Below are 19,642 nucleotides of genomic sequence, written 5' to 3'. Positions count from 1 at the left end.
GGGTCCTGGGATTGAGCCCCGCATTGGGCTCTCTGCTCAGCAGGGAGCCTGCTTCCTCCCTTCTCTCTCTCTGCCTGCCTCTCTGCCTACTTGTGATCTGTCTGTCAAATAAATAAATAAAATCTTTAAAAAAAAAAAAAGATAGTATCTTAAGAAGATACTACAATATGTATCTACTTCTAAAGAAGTAGGAATGCCTTCCCATAGCTCAGTCTGCTCTCAATTGCCTTCTTGGCCCAGGGAGGAAAGTTCCAGAGTAGGGGTAAGCATCCCAACACGGCTGCACCCCTGTTGACAGTAAAGGATCCAGGAACAGGCTAGAGGGGTGCCACTTGTTCACAGGTGCTATCAGGGTGGGATGGAGTGAGCCACTGGGTCCAGGAAGGAAGAGCTGGCATGACTAGGAGATTCAACAGGGAGAACTGGCCACACACCAGCCACCAAATGAGGCCAAGGGCCAGAGGAAAGAATTGGTAAGAACACAGAAGAAGGATTTCCAGCCTGCCCTGTGAAGCCACAGGAAGATACAAACATGTGGCTTAACAAGGAAGGATAAATGCTGAGCCTCGTCCTTAACAGCAATCTGTCCAAAAGTGCTCTGATGTGGGACAAGGCACTAAGGTCCAGGCAAACCCCACAGAAAGGTATGACAAGTCTTTCCTGGGAAAGCAAATGACATGATTATGTAAAGCACATAGGACGGTGTCAGGCACAAAGTAATCAGTAAAGTTAGCTGCTAGGACCATCACCACCATCACCGCCATTACCATCCTTACCCACCATCTCCAGGAAATATCCTCAAGACATCCCAGCCCGGGGCCCTCACCTAAAGTGTTCACAGTGACCACCTCACTGAAGGCGCTCGTTCCCAGCTTGTTCTGGGCCAGGACGCTGAACTGGTATGCTGTCTCAGGCTCCAGGGTGTCCACTAGCAACCAGCTGGGTCCCGGCGGCACTGGCAAAGACAGCCAGTCATGGGGCCCAAACTGTGCCCGCTTCATCCTGGCCAAAAGAAAGAAAGAAGATCGGGGACAAGGGGGTGGGGTGGGTTACACTGGAGACACGAGAGTACAGGCAAGGTCCTCAAGGAGGTGGCAGTGGGCAGACCTGGCCTTCCCAGGCTTTAGGACAGAAAGAGGTAATGACCAAGGTGGGATGAATCTACCCAACCTCGGCTGTGCCAGATTGCCAGCCACTGCTGATACCTCCTCTGCTAAGAGGAACCCTTAAGTATAAGTGACGCCCAAGATTCCGGTCAAACCACCAAGTGCATTCTGGGAGAATCTCACCCTGGTCACAACCCTGAGAGCAGCTCTGCCTTGAGAGAGTCAGGACACACGGAACAAGGCAGGTACCATCATGGGAAGGTGAGCATGAACAACTCAGCAATGGCAGACCCTATAGGGAAAGAACCCAGGTGACCTCAGCTGCGCACCCTCTCCAGGACAGCCAAAAGTGGGATGTCAAGTAACCCAGAGGGCTCACTCTGTCCAACCAGCTTTGAGTCTTCTGAGGAAGTCTAGGGTATATGACAAAAATAACCAGGGGCTTCCTCAGGGAGGACCACAGTCCTTAAGGCCTTAATGGTTAGAACTCACCATCAAGGGGAAGGTCACGCTGTACGTGGAGAACCCTGGAACTAGGAGTGAAGGTTAGGCCTTGTTCTATACTGCCCACCTAACTCTCCGCAGGCAGTGAGTCCGGGATCTACAGGTGCAGTGCCCCGGCATCACCACAGGGAGGAGACATCAGCCTAGGAGACTGAGACCCTGGGCAGCTTTCTTCTCTCGCAGCCCTGAGCTCAAGCTGTAACTTAGCGGACGCCCGCCCACCGGGTTCCCTCTCCGTTTAAAGGCTCACTACCACGAATGCTCAGAAGTTTGAGCCGAGGCAGCAGAAAGCACAGCAAGAAAGAAGCTAGTGCCAAATGTCTGAGTCAGTACTGGGAGAGTCAGGCAATCAGAATGAGAGGGAAGGACACCTCCCCAAACTTCACAACCACCCATACCCCCCACCCACCCCCGGGCACCAAAGCAAGTGAGCAAAGTGTAATAAAGCGGTGCAGATGAGCAGCAGCGTGGAGCAGGACTGCAAGCAGTGAGGGAGACCCCGGTCTAGACCCAGACCTGCGACTCGGACATCCCTGAAGTTGGCTTGGCCATGCCAAATGCACTTCCCTGAACACACAGCCACCGGGCAGCACCAAGATTCTTGCAGTGGTCCCCTGGCAGGGTTGTCAGGAGCACCCCCTTGCCCCAGGCCGCCACCACTCCCCACCTCTGGAGGACCAGAGATAAGCGTTGGAGGATGTTCTGGTTGCAACTCAGAGAGCTCCCCATGCTCACCATCCAGATGCAGTGTGTCTCTCCAGAACTCAAAACCCCTCGTGTATTCAGGACATAGCCACCAAATCACCATGACGGGAAAGAGGGCAGCTGCCTTTCAACCTCCCTTGCTATTGAAAAGCGTACCAAGGGTTCTCCCTGAATTTCCACCAGTCGCCCTCTGTAGGGATGTTTCCTCCTTCCCAGGCTCTGGTTGAGCCTGACTGGGAATACACACCCAGATGAGGCAGGTCTGAAAAGGAGGAAGTGGGAGGACTCATCCTTCCTGCTCAAGGATGTCCCACGCTGCAGGTGGCCAGTTCCTGGCTCAGGATAGGAATGTGTGGGAAGAGAAATCCTTGGGGAATGAGAAGGAGGTCAGCTATGGTTCCTCTCTCCACCTTTTCTGTGCCTCCTGACCTCAGCCTGATTTATGCAACTTTGAGATCCCTTACCTACCCTGAGGCTCAGGCAAAGATCTCAAATCACTATATCTGGCCAAATTAACAGCAGAGATAGAAACATACTAGAGACACAGGGTCCTACAGAAAATGGAAATGCTAAAGACAAGGCCAGAAGGCAGGCACCACTTCAAAGCGGTTTCTGGAACCACTGGGGAAGTGACAATAAAAATTAGATTCTATGCTTCTGGCCGGGCTGTTTCACAACGACCTTGAAGTATAGGAGTCTCTTCCAGACTCCAGAGGACAGAGGAACCTAAAAGCAGCATGAACGAAGGACACAAAAAGCGGTTGTGAGATAAGCTGGGGAAGAGCAGCAGAGGGCGACGGTCGCTTCAGACAACAACCTAAACTGGCATCCCAAACCTTCCAGGTTGGGAACGCAGAACGCCCAAAATCCCTCAGACAGATACACCCCTCCCCCACAAGACCTAGTCACTGCGTCAACACACCTCGCTGCCTGGAGGTCTAGCAGGCCAAGAACCATATCCTTCTCGTAACGTCCACCCACCCTAGGGACTGACTGAAGTCGGGGTTTGGGGGAGGGAGAAGCAGAGAGCAAAGCATGCGGGGGTGACTCACAGAGGTCCGTACCAAACTGAGAATGTCTGCTCGAATCCTCCATCATAGCCTGGCTCCCAGGACACGTTGGCAGTTGTCATGGAGACCTGGACCCGGACACTGCCCGGGGCATGAGGGCTGGTGCCTGGAGACCAAGTGAAGTCCTCTCAGACTGAAATGAACTGGGCCCAGTGAGCTGGGCACCCACAGTGGCACTGCGCAGTAGCAAAATGCAGTGCCCTAAGTGCAGTGCTCAGGGGCGAGGGATGCTCAGAGGAGCAGACGCCCTGCGCAGTAGGGCTGTAGAAGGAAACCCGTCCCCCTGTGCCGTCTAGTCCTTCTAGCAAGACATGGCGTGAGCATCAGGAATATGGCCAAAGGGAATCCAGAACCTTTGTCACCCCAGGCCAAAGTCCTGTGCTCACCTGGCAAACACAGAGACACTCTCCCTGAAGGTCACAGGCAAAGCCAAAAAGCCCCTGTCCTGTAAAGTTCTCTGGCCATATTTCTCCCAAACATCAAAGTGAGAGGCAGCACAACACAACTGTTAAGAACTTCAGCTTGGGTTCGAGTCCTCGACCCAGTACACATCAGCGATGCTCGGAGAGGTGTGCGATCCACGCCAGCCTTGGTTTCAAATGGATATACACTGGGGACTTACCAGTTCTCGCCTCATAGGTTATAAATGATGGGGCACCACTTGGTATAGAGCCTAAAACTGGTGGTAAACGCTGAAAAGTGTTGGTTGCTGTTACAACTGGCTGTCAGTCCCCAGAGAGGCAGGCTACAATGGTACAAGCCGAGGTCATAGGGACACACACCTCAGGCAGAAGAAGTGGAATCATAATGCTTGGCATCCCAGGAAATGGGAAAGCCAGGAACCTCCATGCCAGGCCCAGCCTATGGAGCTCAGCGCACAGGTCCCCTCCCAGATCCCCCTCATTCCGTTCTTCCAGCTCCCCTTCTAAGCCCTAGACACAAACCTCTGAGCAGTTGCTCCTGCCCACACACCTGCCCCATTTCTGCGTGGCAGTGTTGCTGGGTACATTCTGCCCGAAAAAGACCTCCCCGGGATGGGCCCATGTCACCTTCCCTTATGCAGGGTGTTGCAGATGGCTAGGGCTACACAGGGCAGGCTCCAGGCTCAGGGGTGGGCTGATTCAGAAAGATGCCCAGAAAGGGTGGACAGTGCCCAGCACCCAGACCACAGCCCTCCTGCCCACAGCCCCCGTACCGATGACGGTCAGGTGGGTACTGGCAGTGATGCTGGTGACCACGTTGGTGGCGATGCACTCCCACTCCCCGTGGTCCTCCTTACTCAGGGCTCGGAACTGGAGACTCCCGCTGGGCAGGGCATTGTGCTTGCTTCTGCTGGGCTTCCCTACCTTGGCCAAAAAAGGGGGCAAAGAGGAAGGCGGGAGCAGGGTGGCAAAGGAGGAACCAGGTCGACGGGGAAGAAAAGAAGCCACCAACACATCAGAAGGCCGAGAACAGGAGAACAGAACCCGAGCACTCGGCCTGCACCCCCACCGCCCCTCCTCCAGAGGGCCCATCACTCTAGAAGTCAGCCCTGCTACTCAGCACCTGGCTCTGTTAGAACAGAGCCACCACAGGTCTTGCCCATCTGCCACACTTCCCAGGAGCTCCAGAACCCAGAGGTACCTTTCTCCACGTGATGACAGGGAAAGGGTCCCCTGCAGCAGCGCAGGGAATGAGCAGCTCCCGGCCAGCCTCCTGCCTATATTCCCAGCCTGGTAGCACCGTAAAATACGGGGGATCCTAGGGAGACCACAGCAAAGCCATAAAGTCGAGTGTTTTATGTGTCCACTCCCACGGGGGCCTCTCTCAGCCCCAGGCCTCACCTTCAGGACAAGCCGTGCAGGAGCAGACTGGCCCATGGTCCCCAAGGTGTTGTAAGGCACACAGGTGTAAGTGCCAAGAGCCTCCTCTGTGGCCTCCTCAATTCGAATGGAGCCATCCTCCATCAAGGTCCAACCCAGGTTCTGCCAGAGCACAGAGAGCAGAGCAGGGAGCAACAGTCAGGGGGCAGAAGCTCGGTCCTGGCCCCCACCAGGCCAGACCTCAGTTGGCAGGCCTGGGCAAAGCACCAGCTAGTCTGGGGCAGGGGCTGTCTACGTGTCCTGGGAGAATGGCAGAAGCTGCACCAGACTGCAGACCCCCCACCAGAAGCAGCTCTGCTTTCCCAGAGTTTTCTGGTGGGGAGTGGAAGAGTCCTGGCAGGGAACCAAACCCTCAGAGGCAACATCTCAGTGGCAAGAGAGTGTATTTCACTGTGACCCCACATGTATCTCTCTAGCACCTTCTCAACCTGCAGGGGGCGGCCATCCTTGTTCCACTTGACCACGGTGGCCGGCGGCTCTGCATCCACAGGGCATCGGATATAGCCGTGAATTCCCACGGGCACGTAGATGACAGGGGGCATGTTGAGGACACGGGCTGGGTCTGCACAGGGATCGTGTGGGGTGAGAGAGAAGAAAGGCATGAGGGAAGTCGAGGAGTGAGAAATCTTGGCAGGGGGCCAAGACCCCTCACACACCCCCAGGGTCTTGTGTAGATACTGCATCTCTGAGGAACTGCCCTTCACACCCACCCACCCATTCAGTAAACTCTGCATGTGTCCATGGTGCTCACAACAGTGCCAGGTGCCGGGACCACCATGAGGAACAAGATGGACAAACCCCAAAGGCCACATCAGGCCACCCCAAGGCAGTGCAGGCTGCGGGCTGCTTTCTCTGTCCAGCCGACTGCATTCTTCAAGAGAAAGGCATGTTCTAGCCTGCTCCGATCCATAACACTCCTCAAATGCTTCTATGCAGGGGATGAATGGCGAACAAGCAGAACAAAGACTCTCGATGTCTGTATCTCCAGCCCCTAGACTCCAAACTTGAAGTCAACACTTGACCTGACCCTCCACCAATGGCTCCTTATCCCAAATCTCTCTTGGATGCCAAGCAGCTCTCGGTCCACATCCTAAGCCAAAAGAGGAACGTCAGTTCTATGCATGAGGTGTTCAGAAGCTTGACCACCGGTGGTTCTTTTCTCTCCTCTCCATTGTGCTAGTTGCCCAGCTCCACCCCGCCCCCCGAGCCTCAGTTTCCCCTCTGTGCAGCTGGAATGAAGACTCAACCTTGGCCACAGAACAGATGAAAGGTTCTCAGGAGAGAAGCAAGAACAGCACATCCTGTTCTGATGTGGGTGACTCATAACCTTTCGATTCCCCCCATTCCCCCCGAGGGCTACCAAGGAGAAAGATCCAGAACTTCCAGTGAGGCAGTGAGGATGAATGAGCTGGTATCTTTTAAGCATTTGGAGCTCTTCAGAGAACAGCATTACATAAATACCAGGCCGAGTTATATATTTAGACATAGCTTCCTACTTTTGTATGTAGAGTTTTTTTTTTTTTTTCTCCAAGATTTTCAAAGGGTTTATGAATGGGAAATACTCTGAACATTGCTTTTTAGCAGAAATAAAGATCCTTGTCTCACCCACCTGAAAATCTCACCCCCTGGATTCTCTTTGAAGGCAAGAAGGAGGTAAAAAAGGACAAGCAGGAGTGGGTGATGGCACTGGGGACAGACAGGGAAATCACACACCCCTCTTGACAGAAAAATGGCCCAGGGCTTCACCGATGGGGGGCTTACTCCTGGTTAGATTCATCATCCTTCTAAAAACCACCCCTGTTGGCTTTCTTCCTCTGCCACTGCCACCTTCTTGCCCAAGTGACATAGCCAGACAAGATGCTACTACAAGTGGACTCTTCCCTTCCCCTGGCCGTTTCACATCCAGCAAGTCCTATGCAAATAGCTTCTTGACTGGCTTTTTCCTACTGCAGGTCTGGGTGGGACAGGCCTGATGTCCTGGGTCACATCAGATCACTTTTCTTGGGCCTCATAGCCCTTAAAAACTAGAGACTTCCTAATGTAGTGTGCTGAAAGCCTTTTTAAGTTGACGACCATGGAAATGGTGAAATGTTGCCTTTGTCCCTGCCCGTAAAGTTACTGCATCGAGAAGAAAATAATGAGAATGTGAGGTTAGCAGCTGAGAGGGGCTCAAAGGTCCAGCCAGGCTCCGTCACCCTGGCACCCATTCGACAGGAGACAAGTGCAAACACCCAGCTCTGCAGAGTGGCTTCAGAGACCAGCCCTACCTCCTGGGGTCACCAACTGTTCTTCTGTTTGTTCTCAGCTCAAATGCTGATCCAGGCATCTCCAGCCTGTCCTCCTTGTCCCCCTGCTGCTGCACGCCCCTGGGGGTGAGCGGCTCTCCCACACCAGCCCTCCAGTGATGGAGAGCCTGTCACCTCCAGTAACATCCCAGCGCCTTTGTTGTCTGAGTGACAGGGCCATCCACAAATCAAACGGAAGAAATTAATCCTCATTACTCATCCTTCTCTCCCTTTCTCACAATGATCAGCTTGCCAGGGGGGTGGGAAAGCATTGACTACGCTGACGGATTCAAGATTAGCAAACTGAATTATTGTGCTTGCACAAAAGCCCTCGATTGTGCTGGCGTGAGGAGCAGCTCATCCGTGTGGATCTCTGGCAGCCCTAGAGAAGAGCAAGGAGGGAGCCAGGTGTTGGCAGAACTAGATCAAGTCACTCCAGAAGAGGGTCCTGTCCCCCTCACCCCACACAACTATCCACAGTGGGGGAAGGCGGAGAGCTGACAAGAAATCTAACCCTGTGTCAGTGTCACCTACCCTCCCTCATGTACCTGAGGGAAAAAAGGCACCAGAGACATCTTGTTCACGGTCCAGAGAGAGGTGCTGGCTAGCACTGACTTCAAGGACAATTGCTCAGGTCTGCCCATCCTTGAATCCAACCCAAGCTTGGCTGATGGAACGAATCAGCCAACACGTGTAGCAATGCCTGGCCCAAAAAAGATGCCCAGCAAGTGCTAGTTTCACCTCAACTGACCAGTCCAGGTCTCGCCCTCCTGTTGGGCTATCCCTGCTTCCTGTCATTCCTCTGCCCACGTTCCCTCAAATGACCCTCGGTCTCCTGCTGTCTGCCAGCATCCAGTCCAGCTAAGGAGGCCTGTCTCTTCTGGAACCCCCACCATGTGTGGCTCTCCCTCACCCCTACTCACACTGCACAGTTAAGTACGCTGAGGCAGAGGGGGAGCGCCCCAAGCTGTTGCTAGGGACGCATGTGTACTTCCCCGCATCCTCGGGCTTCACCCGGAAGATGATCAGGGTCCCGTCAATCAAGATCCGCACTCTCAACTTCAGGTCGCTGCAAACAAACAAGGAGACAAGGAGGGGCGGGGGTTGGCATGGAGGGAAGAAGCACATGAGCCAGCACAGCAAGGAAGCAAGGAGTCCCTTCACCCTGCCAATGAGGCGGGAAGAGCCAGCACTTCCTCGCGTTCCTGGCCCCTTTCAAGGCCGCTCTGTGCAGACACTGGCCTTGCACCTGGGAAGACTGGATCGCCTCTCTGTAAACTCCCATAGCCCAAGGGCAGCCTGTGGCAGCCCCTGTTCAAAGGCCTTGCATCTGGGAGGCCTGGTGGCTGAGGACCACCACCGCTACCACCGCTCCCCCACCCCCAGGTGGGGCATCATGCTTACTTCTGGAAGTAGACGTTCTCATCCTGCCAATACCAGGTGTAAGTGAGGTTGCCGGGATACGCCTCTGCCCGGCAGGTGAGCAGAGCATCCTGGGATATGTTGACAGTGATGTTCTCAGGAGGGGAAACTATGAAGGGAGGCCCTGGGGAAAGAGGAAATAAACATGACCTTACCTGGTGCAGGAGGAGAGAGCGACAGCTCGGGGTCCTCCCAGGAAGGTCTGACATGACTCAGGAAGGTGTGCCCAGAACTCTGGGAGGGAGTTGGAGGGCAGCACTGGCCCAAGAGGAACAGCATATGCTGGGCAGCTATCCTAGATATCCTTCTAGCTGCTGCTATGGTCAGGTCTTACTCTCCTTACAGGTCCAAGATGCAAAGGGTCCTGGGATGTGATCACAGCATGACCCTTGAACCAGCTGCAGACACCCTTTTCGGTGTATGCATGCCCCTCACCTCCATGCACACAGCCTCTGTAAATCCTGGCACCCCAAACCAGCTATCTAACCTCCCTAACACACACACACACCCCTTCCTACCCATCCCTCTCTCCAGCAGAACAGAAGCAGGGCACATGCAGGAGGGACAAAAGCCATTCTTTTCAGTCCAGAGCAAGGAGTAATCTGGCCTCTGAAGGAGCTAAGAGGCTTGTGCTGCTTATCTGCCAGAGGTCCGGAGGGCAGATTCGGAGCAAAGAGCCAGGGGGCAAGCAGAGTCAACAGCAGGTGAAATCCCAGCCCTCCCTGGCGCTGGCTTTCCGGACAGTCCACAGCTACCACCTGGCTCTCTCCTGAGAAGGCAGCTCTTCTCCGAGCTGCAGAGGGACCTCTGGCCCACATTGCCACTCAACACTCCAAATCAGAAGAAAGCAGAAAGAACATGTGTCTTAGCACCCCGGCAGCCTAGACAGCCACCCTCAGCCCTCGCTCTTCCTCCGGCAGGCAGTGGGTGGGAGGCAAAGAGGGTGGCTGGGCTCGGCACAAAAGTACAGAGACCCCGCCTCCCAGATGCTGTCCCCCCTGGGGCACTCTGGGGCCCTAGGCAGGGTGGACCGGCATTTCCCAGTGCTGACCAGGCAGACCCCGGCTCTGCCAAATGCCCTCTGTGTTGTTTAAACGTCTGAGGTTTGGACTGAGTTCCTGTCGTTATTTATTGATGCCATCACTAATGGGGTGGGAACCTGAGAGAAGTCCCCTCCCCCGGGGAAGACGGAGGCATGGCAGGACACCATTTGGACAGAGAGAGAAACCCAAAACCCACTCAACATAGTGCCTCCCATCATCCCAGGTGATGGCCACAGCAGGCCACCATGGGCGCTCTGGCTGTGAGCCGCACAATACTCAGGAGGAGCCCAACCCCCCTACTCATAGGCTGCCCATCTCCCCAGCCACCCCAGCTGGGCCAGCCATGCCCAGGGCAAACCCCTCTACAGCTCAGATGGGCTGGAAGTCCCTGCAAAAGGTCCAGGGCATGAAGAGGAGAGAAACTGCTCTTACCCTGGACAAGCAGATGAGTGGTATGGACAGCCTCTCCCTGGATGCTGTATGCACGACAGGTGTAGGCACCTCTGTCCTCCCTACTGACCGATGTCACCGTCAGGCTGCCATCACTCACCTGGGGCCAAGAAGAGACAGAGCTCAGCACCCACCCTGGGGTCCCACCAGCACCACCCCCAGGTGTAGATGGACCTAGGGCTCATGCACCAGGGGGATATGGAGCCAGGCACTTCGTGTTCCATCTCCCTCCAACCAGACACCAGCCAGGCTGTGTGCTGTGCAGAGTGTTACCAGTCATGTGAAGTGGGAGGCTGCCGTGGAGAGGGAGGAGGCAAAGGAAGGGTGAGCAAGGAGGAAGAAGTACAGCAGCCCCAAAGGAGAACCACACTTACCTGGTATTTCCCACTAGCACCTAGGAGTGTCCCCTCCTTAAGCCAGGTGACAATGGGCTTAGGGTTTCCAAAAGCTGTGCAGGTCATGGTAACACTGCCACCTTCCTTGGCCTCAATGTACTGGGGGGGTGTTTCTGTAAAGGTGGGAGGAGCTGCAGAGAGACCCAGGGTGGGGTTAGCCAGCCTGCTGCCCCGCGTGCGGCACCCACACACGCCAGGCACCACATCCACTGTGTTCATAGATAACCCTCTGCGAAGTGCTGGGATAAATGAAGGAAGAGGGAGATGGGCAAAATCGTCTGCCCATGAGTCTTATCAGGGGAGGAGAGACCTGAAATTCAAAGTCAGTCCGGCTGGGTGCAAATTCTAAACTTCTCCTGCTGTACTTGGCTAATTCCCAAGAAACAAATGTTTGCTGAGCATCTATAAGGATGCTATGCTTAGTGCTAAGGATACTTAGCACTAAGGACACTTAGCTTAGTAGTGCTAAGCTACTATGCTTAGCACTAAGGACAGAGCAATAAACAAGACTGCTTTCTCACAGCCTGCACACACTTGCCAACAGCTCCAAACTGTTCCGTCATCCCCCTTTCACCTCAAGATCATCCCTGATACGCCTATTTCCTTAACCTCAGCCCAGCCAGGCCCCCCGTTTCCAGGATGTCTTCTATCTGAGCATCATCTAGGCCTAACATAGACCTCAGGCCATGGTTACAAAGAATCTTACTTTTCCAGATTCTGCAAAGAAAAGCTTCCACCCTTTCTTGCGTCCAGGCAGAAAGACAGCCTGCTCTGCAGGCTACTCCCTTCTCAATTCTCTTCTGATTATGCCAGGTTATCCCCACATCACGACTTGCATTGATTGGAGTTTTGACTAAAATCCCATCCTGTTTGGATAATCAGCTGTTAAGAGACTCAGCCTCATTAGTCTGAGCTGCTTGCATAGGCAATCAGGTCAATCTTAACCCGTTGGACTATCAGTGCTTTGGAAGTGACAAGGAGGGGCCCCACTGTTGAACACCAGCCCTGGGGTTCACAATGCCAGGCTGGGGCAGGACATTTTTAGCTCATCCTAAGGTACCCAAAGGTCAAGACCAAGTTAAAGTGCTAGCCTGCCACTTGTTGGGTAACCCTGGGCAAGTCACTCAGCCTCTCTGGGTTTTACCTAAATCTGCCCCCCTCCAGGACTGAGGTGAGGAGTAAGTGAGATAGTTTGTGAAAGGGATCTTGTAATGTAAATATGTGTGAAATGCTGGTTCTTTTGTCATTACTCTTATCATTACCATCTCCCTGGAAACCTCTGAGGCATCCATGAGAAGCTTTGAGATGGGTGTCACCTCTCCAGACAGCGCTGTCCTGAGAACCAGTCAGAGAGCTTCAATATTTGGTCCTGCTTCCCCCTCAGTCTTCCAACCTCATCTGCTACCACATACCCCCTTCACTGTGCTCTAGCCCCACTGGCCATCTTTGTCTTCCTTGAATGTGCCAAGAACGTCCAACCTCAGGGCCTTTGCATTTGCCGTCCTCTCTGTACCCAGACCTCACTCCTTTGATTCATGCAAAATTTTGCTAAAATGCCACCTCTGCCTTAAGTGGTCAACCCACCTAAGATAGCACTTCCAGTACTCTCTACCCCCTTGGACTGCATTATTTTCTTTAAAGCATCAATCACTGACTTTCCCTGAGAACAAAGATCTTTTCTGTAAATCCCACTGCATGCCCGGCTTTTCTCCCAATTCCTGGCATGTAACAGAGCATACAACAAACATATGTTGAATGGATGAATGAACTTAATATACACACATACACACACCTACAAATCAACACAAATTCAAATACACAAAACTTCCCAGGAGCAAGATCATGACAAGACTGCTTTCTTCAATGATTTCCAACACCCTTAGCCTAGTGTGGGCATACAGGGGGAACTGGATATACTGAGTGAATTAAGAAGCACACTTCATCACACACGAAACATACACAATGGACACCTGCAAGCATGTCACTCCTCATCCAACATCTAATACAATAAAAATGATGTCAAAAACCATTCCAAATCCTTATACGGAGATTCTGAAATCCCAACTTCTGAAATGGAATGTGTGCTCATCTCCAACAGAGCCCTTCTTGCCAAGTCTGCCCCTTGAAATATAGCTAATGCAGCCTCAGCCTCTATTACCTCTGGTGTCAAGCTTAAAAGAAAAGATAATAAATTACATTACATCCTGAAGTGACAAATTAATTACTAATTACATAATTACTTTATTATTTAGGTGCTAATCAGGAAAGTACTTTGAACAATCTCGAGTTTTCAGGAAAATAATGGTTTGACTCTCGATTATTTACAGAATTAGGTGTTAGCTTGCCAGCTGCATTTCCAGGCTTAATTCTTTTTTACAAGTGCCCTATAATTAATAGTGCAGGTTAGAAACAGGCTGGCCTCTCCTCCAAGTAATTCACCAATCTAAAGCAAGACTTGGCTTGGGCTTTTTGGGTCTTTTATATGTGATAAAGGAATAATTGGGTTTGTTTCCACCCAACTGGTCTTCAGGAAAACACAGAAGGGGAATGAGACCATTTGTAATTCTAATTTTTCACTGGCCTTTCATTTTCCAAAGGTGATCTCTGTCAGAAAATGCCTGACACTAAACATTCTAGTTTGGAAGCAATGGAATGTTGGCAATCCAGACTCTTTCCTTCCATAATGGAAATATTTATGCTGGAAGGTACCCCAGAACTCGGGGTGAAAGGAGGGGGGGAATAAAGGGAGAGCTCTCTCACCTTGAAAGGTATCTGTTCTGTTCTCCCCATTTGGGAGGTAGGTTTCTTGGTAAGGGCAAAGTATTCTATGGTAAGCTCTGGTTCTGAAGCTTGGGGCAGAGAGGGGAGCATTCTTAGCTATTCTGCCCAATACTTCCCTATGAACAACCTGCCTTCCCTCCCTGAATGCACTGACTCTCCTTTCTCTGGGCTTCCGGGCATGCTGTTCCCTCTGCCTGGACTACCCTTCTGTACCTCCCACCCCTGCACCTGGCTAACTCCCTAGTCACATGTCTGCACAGGAGTCATTCCCTCAGAGAAGCTCTCCCTCCTTTGTTCTCCCAAAGCCCGTATTGCAATTGTCCCTGGACTTGCTGTCTCTGAAAGTCTCCTTAAGAGTGAGGTCTTGGTTGGGTCCACTGCTGTGTCCCCAGAGCCTGCCACAGAGAAAACATTCAAGATGTGTATGTGTGTAACTTCTCTTTATTTACAAGATTGACAAGGAGCACTCCACTCTGATCTCCAAGCCCAGGGTATACACGTTACTCATGTAAATACTAAAAGCCAGGATTCAAGATGTGTTGTGAATTGACAACGACTTTCCAACTACCACAGTCCTCTGCATCTTCCAGTCTGAGGACCTTCCCGTGCTCCTGCCTCCCTGCCACTACACGCTCATCTGATTTCATCTTCTTTCTCTCCTGAGAAAGAGGATGGCCAGCAGCTGACCCACATGTAATTAACGTTCCAGACACTGTGCAAGATGCTTTCTCACACAGCATTTCATCTGATCCTCACAACACCTCCGCAAACAGGCACCGGAAGCTGATGCTCAGAGACTTACTTGGGATCCCACAGCTATCGGATTCATGAAATGAATGCAGTGAGTTCATGAAATAAACCAAACCTTCTCACCAAACCATGTTCATTCCACTCTGAGCAATTAGGAATTCTCAAAGAATCAATTCCCACTCATGCATGCAGGGACATAAAAGAACATACAATTCTTAACTAAATTCTACTTTGCTGTCATGTGAGCGCCTACTGAGCACCCAATGTCTCAGGTCGCCAAATAGACACTGCAAAGATAACATGAAGAGAAAAGGGGGTCAGGATTTCAGCCCAGCTTTGGAAGGGTGTTAGAGAGACAGAAACCAACGTGGGGACTCTTGGCTCAGTGTTCAGTCAGTGAAGCTTTTAGCAGCCGATTTACCTTCCTAATTATGTTTTGCTTGGGCTAATATTAAGATGAGTTTTCATTCTCGGCACACACAACAGCTGGCATCAAAAGGAGGTGACTCAAAAGCTTACTGTGTGGTGGGGACAGCCCACCAGAGACTTAAAATAAGCCTCCAGTCTCTTGGGACTATTTTACAGGAGCCAACTGCATTGAACGGGTTAGGCAGTCTGGACCAACACTGTTCTAGGAGCGCAATGGCTAAGAGACCCGTGCCCTGGCTAAAATAGTCTGTTCTTTCAGGACCCTGGAGAGGTTCTCAAGCCATGCAGCATGGCCTGACTCCTATGGGAGGAATGATCCAGCCCCACAAAACAGGGCAGACAGAGTCATTCTTCAGAGCAGATCGATACCATCAGAAGCTTCCAAGCCAGGAACGACATCAATTTCTCTCTCCCACCCACAGCATCTATAGTCACAGACATCACAACCATAAGGACCCAAGCTGTGTGTGGCACATCCAAAGCATATATGCCACTTCTCCAGATTTTTCTCCACGGTTCCAGCTTCTTCTGGCTCCTCCAGAGTATCTCCTCCCAAGTAAGGACTCCCAGGGACACAAGAGAGACTCTCCATCTGGGGACACACAGAAGGTCCAGTGCCTGGTGTGGTCACAGCCTCAGACCCAGACCGCAGCCTTCACCAGCACTGGGAACTGGGCCAGCTCACCTGAGGCCTTTGCAAACACTTGAAAAGCATCAACATACAGCGCCAATTCATTTCATGTGAGCTATCAACACCTGATAGCCATTAAAATGGTTACTCTTCACAGGATTCTTAACATTTCCTTGGACAATAAATCCAATACAAGCAGGGACTGTGTCTGGGCTTCATCACCACTGTTTTCCCATCACCTAGTGTGGGCAAGGCACGCAACAGACCCTCACTGCATGTCACTCAAATGAACATATTTAACAAGGAACCAAAATATTCACCTATAAAGGAAAACTGTCATGGTGGAACTCCAGGAATCCCACTAGAGTGGGAAGGCATTTCCTGGGCTAGCAGGGTCTTCCCAAGGCTGAGAAATGGAGCCAGCAGATACAAATTTGGCCTGCACAAAGCCTTAACCCTCCTGGTTTCAAGAACCAGATTCTGACCTCCCTGTAAGGAGCTCCGATGCCAACACCCGCAGCAAACCCTGCCTCATGCCTGAGGAGCTGCTCCTCCCGTGTGCCTCCACTGACCCCAGAAGCTCTAGGGAGACAACGGAGGGGGAAGCAAGAGGTGGGAACTTCTCACTCAATGGGGCCCAGCCCTGCTAACTCCTTTTTGCAGCAGAGATTTGGAGCAGGGATATGGTAGTCAGGAAAGAGGCTTTCCCCAAAGCAGGTCCTTGGGGTGTAGCCTTCCAGGTGGCTCCCCACCCACCCGTCCCCAGGAGTGAGCCCCATACGCACCGTTGATGGTGAGATGGACCCAGCTGCCATTGTGAAAGGTGTCATACTGCTGGTCCAGCATGAGCACTTTGCACTCGTACCAGCCCTGGTCCTCAGAGCGGACCTGTTCCAGCCGCAAGGATGCTTTATCATGAAGGCTTGCCCGGCCTACAGGAAGACAGTGGGCAAAAGCCCAGGAGGCCGTCAGGGTGGGGTGAGCAGCAAAACACCCGCCAAAGACAGAGGACCCATTGTAACCTTCGGACCATTTTTCATGGCATGGCCCCAAAGTAACAGCCGGCAACAACCCCAGGCAGCAGGTAGCAAAGGGAAAGGCGCACAGCCCAGCCATGGAGCCATTCTCCCAGCCTCAGTTGGCCCCACCCAGCTGCAACTGTAACTCTGAGTTTGGCACTGGGAAGAGCTTCAGTCCCTTGAAATACTCCTGTCTTGCTACAGATCTCTTGAGACAAAGGAAAGGCATGAAGGAAGAAAGAGAGTGGGAGGAAGCAAGAGAGGGAACAAAGGTACAAACAGAAGAGGGTGAGGTAGGGGACCCTAGAGCAGACCCCTGAACCTCATTTCAGGCTGAGTGACATCCATCTCCCTGCTGGGTCCTCACCCCCTGCACCTGTCTGCCAGGCTTCCCTATGATAAAGCAGAGGGAGGGCACGCAGGGACCAGAGTGGTGGGGTCCCCTCCCAGTCCTGCTGCCCAGGCCAGACAGACTGCTCATCTAGCCAGAGCCCAATGTCCCCAGGAGCTGAGGCACTAGGGCCCATAAGCCCGAGAATGAGGATAGGACTGGCAAGCAGAGCAAAGCCCCTTCCCACCCCACCCCCCAGCTACTCTCCTTAACTCCATCCTCCTCCCCATTAGGAAGTCATATTTGTCTCATTCATGGTGATGGTAAGGTAAGAGATCCAGCAGGAGCCAAGCGGAATGGGAGTCCAGGATGAGAAGCAGCCCTCAGGACCCGCCCTTCCCTCACCCACCACCTTAGCTCACCCCTCACTCCAATGTCACCACTGTCTCTGTTTTCATCCTGTCTCAATACTGGCAATCTGCCTAAAGACCAGAATGTCAAAACCAACCACAACCAAAAAGAGAATAAGAGATAGGTCCAAGAGGGAAAGAGAGAGAAATGGAACTTTCTGGGAGAAATGCAATTCAGACCTCAGGAGCCAGAAGTAAAGATAAAAGCAAGGTCTGCCAGCTTCCTGCCTTCCTTTGAAAACCCCAGCACACACATGCATTCACGCACACACACACATGCTCACACTCACGTTCACATAAGCACACTCACACACGTACACGTCCCACACTCTTCTTCCTCCAGCCAGGCAGGCTGGTGGTCAGGCATTGGCAGTGACTCAGAGTGAGGCCCCTGCTGGCAGGAGCAACTGCAGAGCAAAACACCCAGGGCACCTGGGTGGGAGGCTGGCGTGGCAGAGGAGGCAGAAAGCAGGTGCCCACCGCTATAGCATGAACTAGCCCCCAATGTTTGCTTCTGCTCAGGGATGGGATGAGGCCCCAACTTCAGAGCCAGAGGGAGGGAGTGGGCCAAGGCAGACACAGCAAACTCCACAGCTGCCGCCAGCATGCCTGGCCAAGGGCAGCAGGGCTCTGACTCAGCTTCTTCCTGCACAGAGCTGCCCTTCAGCGCAGCCCTGCTGTCCTACATGGTGGGCTCTGTAGGCTTCCCTGTCCTTACCACTGCTCCTGCCCCTGCACACCCCTAACTGTGCTGTGATGTTTGTGTCTGCGTCACCTCGTCCCTCTCCTCCCCACCACTTAATTAAAACCTACCAAAGTCCGAGGGATGGAAGGAAAGAGGCAGAGACTGTGCAGCACAGATAACAGACCAGTTGTAAAAAGATAAGTGGCAACAGAGAGATAGGCAGGAGGAACAGTGACCATGACCACTGAGAGAGAAGGCCAGCCATGCTACAACGGGGAGAAGAGATGGTAGGGTGGGGCAGGGGGAGCCCCTGCAGCCTAGACCTTACCTGCATACTCAGGGTCCACATGAGGTGGATAGTAGCCAAACTTGATGAAGATAGGGATGGGCACCCCAAACTTGAACCACTCCACGACATAGGGCGGGGGCTGTCCCGTCACCGGATGAATCACGTCGCATCGCAGGACCACACTCTCACCGGCTCTTGCGGTCACAAACTCGGGCTCTTCTCGTAGGCCGTGGGCAGCTAGTGGGTCAGCAAAGTTGGGATGCACAAAGGGAGGTGACAAGGAGATCCTGCCCCAGCAGCCCAAGAGGCAGCCCCCTGCCCATCCACTCCCATTCCCAAGGCCAGTTGGCCACCCAGCCCTCCTCCTGAAAAGGAGCTCAGTCACTCCCCAGAGGGTCCACAGTGCACCCTAAACCCCTTTCTCCCCACTCCCTACTCATATCTCCACAGCCCTGGGGGCCCCAGGTATCCATGAACCTGAGATGGAGAAGAAAGCGGGGAGAAGAGAAGGAAGCAGTTCTTTCCAGTCCTGCAAGCCAAACCTTCCCTCCCCAAATCCCAAAGAGCACAGCCGTAACCATATCCTCCCCCACTGCACACACCCCCCTCAGTTCTAAGAGGTCTGGCTACTGAGAAAGTGGAGGGGGCCTCCACCTTGTTGTGGAGACCCGCAGCCTGGGCTACAGGGGCCTGCTGTAGCCGAGAGAGTATAAATATGGAATCTCTTCCTGTACTGGATACTTCCCACCAGAGCCTGGTAGGAACCGCAGAGCCAGCCTCCTCCTACGCCCCACCCCCAGCTCAGCCTGATGTTCGCAGCACAAAACAAGAGTACTCCATACAGGAGCAGGGGAATCCCTAACAAGCTGAGCAGAGGCTGCTCATGGCAACACCAGAGGGAAAACCCCACAGGCCTGACTGGCCTCTCCAGGCCCCTCCTCCCTTGCCCCACTGCACCTGCTGCAGAGAGGGGAGCAGGAGGGGCTTCTAGCCCTCCAATTTCTAAGCCCCAGACATCACCACTAGGATAGCAGGATGCTGGGGACAGAGCAGAGCCCTTGGGACTGCTGAGCTCAGCCAGATAAGGGGAAATCATCCCACCTTTGGTAGTGATAAAACATACAGCTGGATAGGGTGCACCCATCCTCTTGGCATCGGGAGGGCAACGTGGAGAGAAACCCACCCCCACCCCCACCCCCAAGCTGGAGGACACAGAGGACAGATTAACCCAGGCAGGGCTTCTCTAGCCTGGCAGCCTGCTCCTGAGCCCCTACAGGAGGCGTGCCATCCCCACCTTCAGCCTGAAACTGCTCCCTCCCACACAAGGACTCCATGCCCACAAAGTCACCTTGTCCAGCTTGTTTTCCCAGTGAAAGGGACAGACTGGAGAAGCCTCTCCCTCTGCTTTCCCTCACACTACCCAACACAACTCCGGACCAGACCACAGCTCTCCCCATCCAAACTCACTTCCCTTC

General features: G+C 53.0%; 1 protein-coding gene across 2 annotated transcripts in view; it reads right to left on the bottom strand.

The window, feature by feature from the left end:
- The window catches only part of IGSF9B (immunoglobulin superfamily member 9B), a gene marked incomplete at its 5' end in the record, with an annotated part of 47,396 nt that overhangs the window by 18,688 nt on the left and 9,066 nt on the right, over positions 1-19,642 (bottom strand). Inside the window, 12 exons of one of the 2 annotated variants that reach the window (XM_080817130.1) lie at positions 827-1,002; positions 3,368-3,491; positions 4,581-4,731; positions 5,009-5,125; positions 5,209-5,349; positions 5,667-5,809; positions 8,456-8,601; positions 8,937-9,078; positions 10,430-10,547; positions 10,822-10,973; positions 16,219-16,365; positions 18,207-18,404. In XM_080817130.1, coding sequence (XP_080673256.1) covers positions 827-1,002; positions 3,368-3,491; positions 4,581-4,731; positions 5,009-5,125; positions 5,209-5,349; positions 5,667-5,809; positions 8,456-8,601; positions 8,937-9,078; positions 10,430-10,547; positions 10,822-10,973; positions 16,219-16,365; positions 18,207-18,404 — 1,755 coding nt within the window. The remainder of the gene's footprint in view (positions 1-826; positions 1,003-3,367; positions 3,492-4,580; positions 4,732-5,008; positions 5,126-5,208; positions 5,350-5,666; positions 5,810-8,455; positions 8,602-8,936; positions 9,079-10,429; positions 10,548-10,821; positions 10,974-16,218; positions 16,366-18,206; positions 18,405-19,642) is intronic. The other variant, XM_080817131.1, reaches the window with a different exon arrangement.

This window comes from Martes martes (genome assembly GCF_963455335.1).
Source record: "Martes martes genome assembly, chromosome: 10".
Lineage (NCBI taxonomy): Eukaryota > Metazoa > Chordata > Mammalia > Carnivora > Mustelidae > Martes > Martes martes.
The sequence above is the reverse complement of the archived record's forward strand: the minus strand, read 5'-3'. Positions and strand labels throughout refer to the sequence as shown.